General features: G+C 39.8%; 1 protein-coding gene across 1 annotated transcript; it reads left to right on the plus strand.

The window, feature by feature from the left end:
• Positions 1–4,567: 4,567 nt before the first annotated feature.
• On the plus strand, positions 4,568–6,749 carry LOC148675111 (rho-related GTP-binding protein RhoB). The gene has a single exon (XM_088626143.1). It carries the CDS (start codon positions 4,769–4,771, stop codon positions 5,357–5,359), a length of 591 nt encoding a protein of 196 aa, XP_088482269.1. The 5' UTR covers positions 4,568–4,768; the 3' UTR covers positions 5,360–6,749.
• The last annotated feature ends 6,953 nt before the right edge of the window (positions 6,750–13,702 follow it).

Genomic DNA, 13,702 nt, shown 5'->3' on the forward strand with positions numbered 1-13,702 from the left:
TCCACACTAGTTTCTGCCCAGTTTCCATCCTCAGGTGAATGTGACAATCATTACACTTCATCTTCACATTACTGCTCTTAAAAGGCTTAGCATTTACAATTGTATGACCCCTGGGTGAGTCTAGAAATAAACTCCCCGGAAGCTCTCCAAACTCCAAACTCTGACTTTTGGGTTTTTCACAACAGTTCAGCAGTAATGTAATGCTGCAACTCTTACCTGACTGACAGCAGTGGTCAGAGGAAATGAGGTGAACCCTCGTGAAGATGAATTCAGGCAATAAGGCTGATGAGTGCAGGGAGGCAGGTGGGCAGACAGAGAGACATAATCCAAAGTCATAGTTGAAAGTGAAGCAAGGCTTGAAGCCAATAAGACTGGGCAAAAGAGCAAACAGCAAATCCATGTGTAGTTGTAGTAAACAAGTTAGGTTAATAGCTAGGAATAAGCACATGAATCTGAACCAAGGTCAAGACAGGGTGAGTCAAAACACCAGACAACACAGGCAAAGCAGAGGTGAACCAGAGACATACTCAGAAGCACAAGTGTAAAATGTAGCTGGGAGAAACAGGCAAAGCATGAGAGAAACTAAGCATTGAAACTAAAGTAAAAACTCAAACACTGAATGGGAATATGACATGGAGACTGGTCTTAAATATTCTGCTAAATGAGGTAAGTGACTATTTAGTTGCAATCCCTTGGAACTGATCTTCTTCCTAATTGTTTTCATGACAACTGGCTGATTGGCTTCAGTAGAAACTCAACCGGTTTTCCGAGGTGTTTACAGTGCTTTGACCAGCGCTCCTGTGGGAGCTGGTGTGACAAGTAACATACGGATTTATAAAGAGGGACAATGTTTTGCAACTCTTTGGCAAATTGCAGTGTTGGCGGTTTGCTGGGGCAACACAGATGCAGCTCTCCACATTGCTAAGGATGCCTCTCACTGTTTTAGAAAATACAAACTGAGACCAGGACCAGTGAGTATCCCTTAAAAAAGTTGACTAATTTTGCTATGGAGTATGAAGTTCTCTCAGGATGGGAAGATACAGTACCTGTGGCTGCAAAGGCAATGCATTAACTCATTTCTAAACGGTCTAAGACCATTACCAAGGCATGGTTTTGCATCCTGACCAGATGCAAAAGATATGTTGGTCTTCTGAAAGTAGGAAAATTCATCAGGAAATCTCCTTCACAAAAAGTATTGGCTCACTTAAAGCATGCTTCTTGTATGCTGTCAAAATTTCAGTCACTTATAAAGCCTTATAAGTTTGCAGGTTTAGCCAACTGCTTAATAGGGCTTTGTTGTGCTAAACTTCACTCTCCAGAAGATGGCAGCAAAACAAGGCCCTTCAGGATAATGATCATCGGATTTAATGGCCCAGGAATCTTCCTTATCTGCAATATTTGAAAATCACACACGAGTACACACTTAATAAGGCCCTATCTCCCTAGTGTGGTAAATGAGGAAAGACATGTGAGTTTATCCCTTGGGTTGGGAAACAACTGCTCTAGTGCATTTATCTTTTAAGATATAGCTGCAACATATAAAATCAATGTAAATGGAAGTGTAAATGTAATGGTTTTGCTTATTTGATTTTCTATTGGCACACTCTAAGGACATCAAAGTGCTGAGTTCGTACTCAGATTCGAAAAAAAATGTATATTTAATAAAATGTATGGATTTGAAGCCATCTAATAACGTGAGGACAAAAAAGCTAAGCCGATCACTCATGACCTTTAACAGAGAGACGCTCCCAAACCACGACACTGGCAGGGACAGGAGGGAGGAAGTTTCTGTTTTCCTGTAAACACCTTCACATGAAACCTGAGAGAAAAACACTAGTGACAGCCTTAAAGGCAGATGACTTTTTCAAAAATATTTTCCTTTTCATCTTTTCTTTTCCAAGGTTGATCCTTAGGGGTACAAGCCCTGCCTTACAGGCTAAACCTCAGAGTGCAACATGTGATTGTTGTTAACTCAGCTCTTCAGCAGCCCAAGAAAAAACAATGCAGCATTGTGAGTAGTCCAACATGTTGAACTTTGTATTGACCTTTCAACCTCATGGCCTTAAAAGTGGAAAAGGTGTGTTATTTCAACATGTTGCTCCTTGCTGTCTGAGGGCACAGCATCCTTTTCAAACTTCAGCAGAAGTCACGCAAGGGTTCGCTGAGTGAAAACTAAAATGAAATACTGTATAGACTAGAACTAGATTAAGATCCCTCCACTGTTTATGCTGTATTTTCAGTAGTGATGTCTGATTGTGAAACCCACACTTTAAGGAAATACATATTACTGAAATATAACACAGTTGATGCATGGAAGATTACACCATAATCAAAACTAATCAGAGTTAACACAAGTTTCTTTTCTGTTTTTATATTAAAAAATAATGTGGATATTAACTACTGAGAAATTCTAGAAATTCTAGAATTAGAAATACCAGTTGTTTTTAAACACTATATAAAAGAAGAAGGGTATTTTTGAAGCTTGATAATCCACAGCGTTAAAAGCACCCGGATTTCCCTGATTGAAAAAAGCTGTTTAAGTTTGGATTTTTTTTTCAGGCTGTCATTGAACCTTACGTTTATGCTCTTTAATCAGTAAAACTATTCTGTTTCACAGAACTTATTGGGATGTGTGGCTCATGTTTTTTTAATGAGCCTTCTGTCTTCTTTTAATTCTGATTATTCTCTTTATAAATAAATAAAAAACCCTTTGCCATGCGCGTTAAGACAGAAGAAGCTCTTTCAGGTATAATGGATGAGACATGAAGATTCATGAGGAATGTATGTATTAAGGAATTAATACTCTCCCCTCTATGCAAATCTAATTTCTCTGTTCTCATATTAAGTTTCCTTTCACAGTTTATGTGAGAACTAGGCTTTTTGACCGAGTAGTGAAATCATCTTGTTTACCCTGATCAATGCTCCCCAATGTGAAATGAGTTGTTGTCACAGAACAGCTTCCATTTATTTGGAATCCATGGTATGGACTGTTGTATGAAACTGGTGTTACAACAGGCAATTATGATGTCATATCTTCCATTCTTTATCTAGTGTTGCATCCGTAACAACTTTTTACGGCAGAGGGTATTTTTTAGAAACTAAATTCTTTCTCTCCACCTCTTACTCATTGTTTTGTTCAGTTAAGACATATGAAATCCCACTGAAACTGAATTTCTGACTAAACACTAACAGAAATTAATACAATATTTTAAAATAAAAATTATACAATGAAAGTAATAATGAAGGAATAAGAACACATTTATTGTGTTCCTTAACGTATGATATAAACCCATAGGTAGGACCAAATAAGAAAAAAAAACCCAATAAGTCACGTGGTCTATATAACACTACTCGAAACCAAACTGCAAAATATTTCTGTAATAATGTGTAGTAATGGGAAACAGCTTTTTGAACGTTTGAATTGAGCAAAGGAAAGGTTTCCACAGGGTGTCACTATTTCCTCATTTCAATTAAAAAATGAACTTGCGCTAGTGCTCAGCTGCAGTACAGTTTATCTTGGATGTCCAAATAACGCGCGATGATGTAGCATAAATAATATATGCTGATTTGTTTTTTTTGTTTGTTCACCGCCAATGAGATGAGTGAGACACGGAGATTAGGTTTTGTTCCCCAATTTCTACAGAGCCTGTCTAGAGCTGAACCACGGCACGAATCTCAGTACTGTGTTTAATGGTGAAGAGGGGGTTGTGACTGTTCTTAATTTTGACCTATTGCTGCTCACAGGCCGCAACTGTTGTTCAACGGGCAGGAGGGGAGGAGGAGTACAGGAGCTGAATATATCAAAGCCATTCCTTGATTTACTGTTATAAATTTTCATACATATATCTAAGTTGTGTTCACAGCTAGTGAAGCCACTTCCACGTCTTTTACAACGATTCGATTTTTTTCCATTTTCAAATTCAAGGAACAAAACGGTTCAAGTAAAACCGTTGCAAACAAAAAGAACAATTTAAGCAAATTTTACTTTTTATCTTTTAATGATCATCATTGAATTAAAAATATCTTAGACTATAAAGAGGCAAATAAATATAACGCAGTATCTTATCTAATTATGACTAGAACACGTTTTAAATCTTTTAACCAACATAGTTCAAACTTAGATTGAGTTTCCCATATTTTCTGTTGACTCTTTAAAACATTGCTAAAATAACATTCAAATCTTCTATCATCATACCAATACAATTCAATCAAACTTGCAAAAATTGAGAATCCTTTACCCCCACACATCTTACACGATATGTAAAGCGTCGTGAGGAAAAAAAAAACAATTAAGGCAAAGCGATAGGTGACGAATTCACATTTCATTCAAACAGATGCATCAATCTTATGCTTTCCACTGACCACCACATATCCCCCCAGTCTGCCGCTCACGCCTGCGCAGACCCCGACATTGAGCTCATCCCCCGAACAGCGCGTGAATCCTCGTGGTGAGTAATTCATTCCTCCTAGGTCGGGCTAGTGAGGAGGCAGAACCAATCACGTCGGCCATCTAAAATGGTGACCTCACCTATCTCTCTCCCATTGGTTTGCTATATTAAGAAAGCAGTCCTAGTCTTTAAAACCGGGGAAGTTGGTTTTTCAGCAGTGGCTGAAATAAGGCAGAAAGAGGTGGTGGTAGAAGATTGCAGCGCTAGCTCCAGAAGTACAGTTGCCTTTACGTGTTGCAATAAGCTGATTTTCCGTTTGCACTCCTCTGATTGCTTCGTGTTTCACTCCGCGTGTAACCCGACAGCGTTGAGGAGAAAGAATGGCCGCTATTCGGAAAAAGCTGGTCGTAGTCGGAGACGGAGCTTGTGGGAAGACCTGCTTGCTGATCGTTTTCAGCAAAGACGAGTTCCCCGAGGTGTACGTGCCTACGGTGTTTGAGAACTACGTGGCCGACATTGAAGTGGACAGCAAGCAAGTGGAGCTGGCTCTGTGGGACACTGCCGGGCAGGAGGACTACGACCGCCTCCGCCCTCTCTCCTACCCCGACACCGATGTCATCCTGATGTGCTTCTCCGTGGACAGCCCGGACTCCCTGGAAAACATCCCCGAAAAATGGGTGCCGGAAGTGAAGCACTTCTGCCCCAACGTGCCCATCATCCTGGTGGCCAACAAGAAGGACCTGCGGAACGACGAGAACGTCCGGAACGAGCTGTCCAGGATGAAGCAGGAACCGGTGAAAACGGAGGACGGCAGAGCCATGGCGGTGCGCATCGGGGCTTACGACTACCTGGAGTGCTCTGCCAAAACCAAGGAAGGGGTGCGGGAGGTGTTCGAGACCGCCACCCGGGCCGCACTGCAGAAGAGATCCAGACCATCCGGGGGCTGTTTGAATTGCTGCAAGCTTTTGTGAACTGTGAAGGACAGTCACTGCGTGACACGAACTGAAGGAAAAAAAAATCCCTTATTTTTTAAGCGGTAAAGGTTACGGGACAGGCACTCTCCAGTTAGTCTGGTGCCGAGATTTAACAAAAGAGGGGAAATAAACCTCAAGATGGGACTGAATGAGACTTGCCTTCTCTGCACTCGCGTGACCGAGGACTCCAGGGTGTCGTGCGGAGCTGGACCCCTCGGCAGAACTTGCATTAAAGACCAGACTATTGACGTTTACTGTGATGGTCAGTTTTTGACGGTGGGTTTTGGGGGCGCTGTGCTAAGGCCAAAGCAACGTAGGTCTTGAAATCGGGGTGAAATGATCGGGTTTCTTTAGTGGCGGTGTCTAATCTGTGGGGAATTCTGTTTTTTATTTTGTAAATCCGGCCACCGTCTGTTGCATTAAGATTGAGACTGAGGGGGCGAGGACCCCCCCCCCCCCCCCCCCCCGGGAAGCAAATTGCATTCTGAAACCACTTTATAAAGAAATTGGCATCTTAATAATCCCTAGTTAAAAAGGTGGAAAGTAGGCTTTTTGAGGTGATTTTTTTTCCACCCACGAAGTGATTGCATTGTACCGTAAGCGAGAGGAGATGCCTGTCTGAAGAGAAAGCGAGCGGGTGTTACCTCTGTTGAAATGGTGGAGAGGGAGGGGGACTGCGGGGTTTTGTCCTGCAGGCTGATGATATAAAAAAATAACACCCCGCCTTCGCAAACAAGGTGCCTGCTTTGTTTCAGTCATGATGAAGTGGCTGCTTTTGCTGTTTTTTTTTATACTGGATGTAAAGAAAGGAAGAAAAAAGGCGTCAGGTTTTGGAAAATGATAACCTTTTTTTATTTCTTGTTGCACAATAAGGTTTTCGATGCCACAGCAAGGCACTTAAACATCAGTATTGTAGCATTCTCCGAACTTCACACTCGTGTAACTTATTGTATGTTTGCTTCCCTGTTGCTCCGCTACTATAGTAATGCTACTAGCCTGATCCATTAAACCACAGTCGTTTGCGTATGAAAACCCGGCACCGTTTACTTTGGGATGATGTATATTTCATTGTTGCACTGTGGCCGATTTCAAGGGCTTGTGCTTCTGAGAAAATGTAAAAAAATATTCAGTGGCGGCACTGGTCTTTGTGTAAAATATTGTATTTCTTTCTCTGCTACAGAGGAAGCTAAAAAGTCTGTTTTGTTGTATGATAATATTTTTGTACGTCTTTAAAGCAGTGGTACAAAGGATGTTTGTCTTTGTTTAAAACTGACTGAAAAACTGAAGTTCCAAGACGTATGAGATGTTTACATGAATTCATAATGACATAAGCTGTGTATACAGTTTTTACGAAAGAAATATTAAAAGTTAAACGTTTAATTTAAAATTTCTTCCTTTTTGTTTTTAAACTTTATTTAATGACGCTTCACCTTTTATATCTCTGAATACAAATGTCAATCACAGTGAATGGAAACAGACTACTATTTAAAAAAACCCGATTTCCTTTAGTTTAATTCGGTATGGGCGTTAGTATTGTAACCCTCAAGAGAATCGCGCTCTCAATTCAGAAAGCCGAATCGATTACGATTTAAAGGGTCTTTGTCTCTCAGGGTGGGGTCACTTCTCACTCACGATTCGAGCTTCTTCTGGGTCTTAGTGCTGTAAATTCCATTGCATTTTGAAGTCGGGCATACGTCAAGTCAGTTCATGATTGTCAGCATTTTGTAATTCTATAACAAACAGCCGCACAAGATGAATAATTGGTACCGAGTACAGACGCTGCTTTTTTTTTAATGGTTTCAATCCCAGTATGGTATTTTTCTCCCCTTTGCTTTCCCCTTGGCTGTTGTGTGTCTGTGCTTTTCATGCCTTAAGGGAACAGTTTTTGTTAGCATTAAGGGAGAGCTCGCTAGATTGTAGTGTGGAGTCCATATTCATCTTCCCTTACTCAGACGTAAGATGCTATTTTACACCTAAAAAATCTGGTTTTGATTGCCTGACATGTCACCCGTTTTCAATTCTAAAATTTACAAAGCTTGTTGGCTATTTGCTTTTCATATGGCACATAAAAAGCCACTCCTTTATGAAGTTGTCTGGATTAGTAACCATCCATATTCAGTAGCTGCTAGATTTAATACTGGGTTCTGCGAGTTGGATCCTTACCAGGTTCAGTGTGAGTACAAGACTGATACACTTTGGGTGGGACACCAGTTCATTACAGTTAGTATTTGCTACTCATTAATATAAAATGGCTTTTATGCACAGGAGTGCAGGCATATTTAATGTATAATATACTGAATTCCATTGTACGGCAAGAGTGCTCAGTGGGAATTCTGTTGTTAAAGTGTCTGAATTAAATCCTATTTAAAAATATTTGCTGTTTTGAACAAGGCCAATCTAGTGTATGAGAAAAGAAATACACCCAATATTATATGAAAATGCTGTTTCTGACACTTCTGGAGTGCAAAATTCTCTTGGTTTTTTTTTCTCTAGGCCAATCAAGCTTGGTTGGAACAGCTGTGGGAATCATTCCAGTCTGAGTGGGCTTAGACAGGGGAGGAAATAAATCCTTTCCCATGAACTTTGTTCTGGCCGTTGTTACAGAGGGGAAACATTAGTAAGCAGGCAGACTAGGCCTTTGCGGTGTCTTCGCTGCTGGGAACCCAAGACCAGTGTGTTAATCTGCATTATATGGGTTAAAGACTATTGCCCATTGGCCTTTGTGTTGGAATGCAAAACACCTTAAGTGAATTTGCTCAAGTTCAGCTTTCAGTTAGTATAATAAATGTCTGAAGCTCACATTGTGGCTCACATTAATTATTCTTGTTAATTTTTCTCCTGGTTTGGTATGCTTTTCCTGGCAGTAATCTCCATAATCCTTTAACAAACATGCTGTAGCACTTGGATGTAGAGGCAGTGCCAATCAGAACATGGCGTTTGTGATTTTATAAATGTTTTGGAAACGGAAATCACCTGGTCATTGAAAGTCACTTCATGCCATTATAAAAGGACTCTTAATTTGGCTTTGTATCGCCAATTTAATATTTCCTCATTCTTTTCTGTAGTATTTCCTGATGTTAATATCTTGAAGACTAGGGTAGGGAAAAAATCCCAGAGGCCTTGTTTTTACAAAAAATCTTCCAAACAAATTTGAAATTTGTACTGATTTGTTTTTTTTTTATTTGGATTTGTCATCAGAAAATTTTCAAAGGTAAACAAGTCAAATGTTTTATGTGGTAATCTTGCATTAAACTAATGTGAATAGATCCAGTATCGTAATGGATTACTTTGAAAAGAGGCCAGGAAAGAAATATGTAAAACAAATAAAATATTGCTTCCAAAAATAAATATACTGCTTCCATTGTTTATTTTAAGACCTATTTACTTTTTGCTGGGTACCTGCAGTGTTTATGAATATTTATGACATCTCTTCTGCTAATTATGTAGTTCCAGACGCTTCATTCAAATGAATTTTTCTATATATGGTCTTTATCCTGTTCTGGATTGGTGGAATAAATCTGATTTTGCTGCTTAATGATTTGTGAACAAGCAAAGAAATGAGTGTAATTTTATGTGATAATCAATGTTTTGCTTCATCAGAAAAGGTTCTTGCCATAGCTTGTGCAGAAAATGAAATAGCTCTTGCTTAACTGCTGTTTTCTATCAAGAGATGCTTTAGCAACGCAGATCTCAGTCAATCACAAAGCATTGTCAGGCGATACTGGCAAATGCTTACAAGAACATCAGCACTGACATGCTTACAGTCTGGAGCCGGAGGAGGCCCATCATCTTGAAAGGGATTTGTTTACTAGTTACATCTTTTCCCTAATAACGTAACAGATTCATTTTTGCATAATGCTACACAGTCTGCAACCACAGCGTTCATTGATAGGAATATGAGTCTGTAATTGAAAGCGGGTACCTACTGTACAGCTCATGAGTCATATGATGTAAAATAGCCCATCTGCAGTCTGTCTAGGTGAGAAATGGTTCCCAGATGGAAAATGCAGAGACCTGTTCTTAGGTGAGCTGAGGACATGTAGTGAGGAGCTCTCAAGCGGTTTCTGTTCTTTGGTAGACTGAATTATGAGCTTTGAGGGGCTGTGTGCGCTAGCCTGGGTGAACACTGAACAGCTTCCAGTGAATAAGTTCACTGAGCGAGAAAACCAGGATTGTTTAGGTGCTCAAAGTACACACAGAGCTCCCTTGCTTGCAGTCTCCTGCGATGTAGTTTGAATGGGTCTGTATACATGATGTGGCAGTGAAGTCTGGAAAAAGAAAACTGCACAGCTTAATTATTCTCTGTGAAATGGAGAGCTCATATTCAAGAATGTGTAGCCAAGCTATTGTGTTGGTTGTCCTCTGATAACCTAATTCTGTTAGAGGAACATTCCAGTCTTTGTTTAGTCTCCTGGTTCTCAGGATTTGAAACAAAAGATTTTAATAACTCACAAAGTGGGACTCCTTTTGTAACTGTAATTGAGTTGTTGAAAATGCCATTTTTGAGCAAAATGGACGTTCATCATTAAATCGTTTTTTTTAGTTCATGGATTTTCAGTTAAAGTACAGGAAGCCTGATAGCTTGGGATAACATCAAGGATATGGGTTATGCTAGCTTTAGGAGTAGGTTCTCACACGCCCACAAATCTCAGAATTTCTGAGGGAAACTATTAAAACAGTTTTTACCTGTTTTTAGATTTCTTAAAATCTGTTCATCCATTTTATGTAACCGCTTTTCCAATTTGGGGTTGTGGAGCAGCCAGAGCCTGTCTATAGGTGTAAGGTTGCCTTCACCCTAGATGGGACCCCAGTCCATTGTAGGGCTGGCTGACACACCTAGGGCCAATTTTCCCAGAAAAAATTAAAAAAGATTAATGAAAAAATGTTGAAGAAATGTTTTTGGACTATGGGAGGAAACCCCCATGGATACTGTGAGAACATGCTGTACAAACTGAACGCAGGGTTTGAGCACTGCGAGCAATGATAACCACCATGTCACTGTGCTGCCTGCATCTTAAAATCTTAGGTTAAAATGTCTGCCTTTACCTTTTGAAGGGCATTGAAGGTGAATTCTGGTAATTGATGAGAACAGATCAGACTTGATTTTTAATTCATTGTGAAATGAAAATAGTCAATTAGGATTTCATATTGATGTGGATTCAGACATAAAACTGTGTGCTTCTTGAAGAAATTGGTTATATTTGCAGAAACTGCTTAGAATACACTTAATACTTTTGTTCAGTAGAATCTTATCGTGAACCAAATTAAAATCAGAACTTTGAGTGCTTCTCATCAGTTGTGGATGGTGATGTTAATGATTGAAATAAATGGATTTGATCTAAAAGGATGGTAATGGGAGTGTTGTAATAGGATTTTCACAGCCCCCATTCTGTGATACATTATTTCTCACCAAAAAACAGAACCTTGCTTGTTGCAGATGTCATTTGTCATTCTTTGATCATGATATAAGACACCCTAGCCATGTGGGTTGTGAGAAGAAAGGGGAGAAAATGCTGAGAAGTCAACCAAAGTGCAAAAAGCTAAGTGATAAAAGCTCAAATAAGTCAGCAGAGACAGTGCCTGTTTGTTAGCATAAGAACAATAATGGAAGAAGCACTTCCATCCATCTATTTTCTAAACTGCTTTATCAAGTCACAGGGGAGCCAGGGCCTATCCTGGCAAGCAATGGGTGCAAGGCAGGATACACCCTGGGCAGGATGCCAGTCCATCACAGGGCACACAGACACACTCACACCAGGGATAATTTTCCTAGAAGCCTGCTGGTATCTCTGGACTGTGGGAGGAAACCCATGCATATATGGAGAGAACATACAAACTCTATGGCACCCCAGGAATTGAACATAGGGCCCCAGTTCTGGAAGGCAGCAATGCCAACTCCTCATGTCGCATGAGGGATACACTTGTCATTTCTAATGCGAGTTATCATGGTCAAATAGGGGTCTGAAACTACCTGCTTCACAAAGTGAATTAATTACACTAGGTATGTTTGCAGTATTCTTGTGAAGAGTCCTTTTGCCACTTTTCAAGTCTTAGGTGCTGGAGGAGAGGCAAAGCATCTGTGAGTTCAGTAGTTCTAGGGCGTTAATGTTGAGAGTTTCACACTTTCACAATACATTTTTTCTAAATGTATGCTTTGTATTTCACACATGTTTCTGAGAGTTAATGCATCATGCTCCTCAGTTCATTTAGTTATTTCTTTGGGAAAAATAATCTAAACTAAGTTTTACTTTAAAATTTGGATTTGTGCTCATGAGATAAGTATAATACACATTTTATTTTTATGTATATCCATGCACACATTTGACTTTCCATCCATCCATTCTCTAACTGATCCATCCAATTCAGGGTCACATGGAAGCTGGAGCCTATCCCAGCAAGCGACGGGTGCAGGATGGGGTCCACTTTAGACAGGATGCCAGTCTATCACAGGGCAGACACAGATACAGACACAAATGCACTTACACCAGGATCAATGTCCCCAGAAGCCAATTAAACTAACAATATGTCCTTGGTCTGTGGGAGGAAACCAGAGCATCAGGTTGAAACCCATTTGGACATTGTGAGAACATACAAAATGCATGCAGAGTGCACCCCAGATCCAGAATTGAACCCAGCACCCCAGTGCTGCAAGACAGCAATGCTAGTTAATGTGCCAATATGCCATCTGTGTTTGATCATATCAGCACAAAAACATACTGTATGTTCAACCCACTTAATTCAAATGACTGAGTATTTCAAAACATTAACATAATGTAACAAGTAAATAATAAGTATTTGGTTGCCTGTCCTTTTGAAGCATTAACTGCAAAACGTTTGTGACCCATTGAGATCACCAAACTCTTTGTGTCATCAACTGAGATGCTTTTCCAAGCCTTTGCTGTAGCTAATTTTAGTATTTGTCTATTCTTGTGGTGTTCTGACTTTACTTTTTTTATCCACGATGTAAAGTAAGTGTTCAACGCACTCGAGAATAGGATCTGGACTTGGCCACTCTAAGACTTTCCACATTTATCTCCTGATGAACTCCTTGGTTGCACTGACTGTAGCATTTGCAATAGTGCAATACTGCACAGCTGCTTAGTGTAATGGTGTCTAATAAGTATGGAAGCATTTTCTTCTACAGCACAGAAGCAGACCTCATGTTTCTGTAAACATCAGAATCCATTCTGCTCCTGCAATTATTAGTTTCATCAGCAATAAAGACCAGTGAGCCATTCCAGAGGCAGCCATGCCTGTCCAGGCCATGACATAAAGCTCCTTCATGCTTGAGAATTTGCTTGGAAGTACAAAGATGAGAAAGTCCAAATTTGTGGAGTGAAGTTTTATCCAAAGATAAGACCCAAATAAACTTTTACCAAAGTGTTGGATAGGTTAAAGGGTGGAGAAAGGAAGGAACTACAGAACGCCGCCTCATCTGTGAAGCATGGTGGAAATATTGCATGCAATTTCAAATTAATACCATAATAGTGTGCAAGCCAACAGTATCCAGACATTTTATTAATGTTATGTTGTAACTGGCTGAAATAATGTACTTTCTATACTTACTAGAGGCATTTACTTGATGAATTGTAGATAACATAATCGGAAATGTTATAGACTCAAACAAAATACCAGAGAAGTGGAAAACTAATCACAACAATTATGTTCAACATGTAAATAGGAAGAGCGGTACTGTGACAGTGTGGTTATCATTGCTGTCTTGCAGCTCTGGGGCCCTGGAATCAATTCTTGACCTGTGTAGTGTTTGTATGTTCTCACCGTGTTAATGAGGGTTTCCTATGAGCACTCCAGTTTCCTCCCACAGTCCAAAGACATGCTGGTAGGTTACTTGGCTTCTAGGAAAATAGACCCTCGTGTGATGTGTATGTGTCTGTGTGTGCCTTATGATGGACTAGCATCTCATCCAGGGTGTAACTTGCCTAATGCCTGTTTCTCGCCGGGATAGGATCCAGCTCCAACAACCCTGTAAGGGATAAAGCAGTCAAACAATGGATTGATAGATGGATTTAAATAGAAGTTCAAAGACTTAAGGGAATTATGGTATGGAAATTCCGGTTTTATGAGTAATAGATAAGCTTGATTTTTCAATTCATATTGAATTACAAAAAGGCAATAGGGATTTTGGTTTGATGCCCAATGAAAGTCCCAATTGTCTTGCAGAAATAATTTAGGTGCGCAACAGTGCTGGGTATGTATACACAATGCTCATGTTCAGCAGAACCTTAAGATGAAGTAATAAGCTGAAAATGTGGAGAAAAGCTCAAGACCTAGTAATCAAAAAGCTGCTTTCTAATTAATTTTAAATTTTGTTTAAAGAAT

Source organism: Lepisosteus platostomus, chromosome 3 (genome assembly GCF_059453375.1).
Source record: "Lepisosteus platostomus isolate fLepPlt1 chromosome 3, fLepPlt1.hap1, whole genome shotgun sequence".
Classification (NCBI taxonomy): Eukaryota; Metazoa; Chordata; class Actinopteri; order Semionotiformes; family Lepisosteidae; genus Lepisosteus; species Lepisosteus platostomus.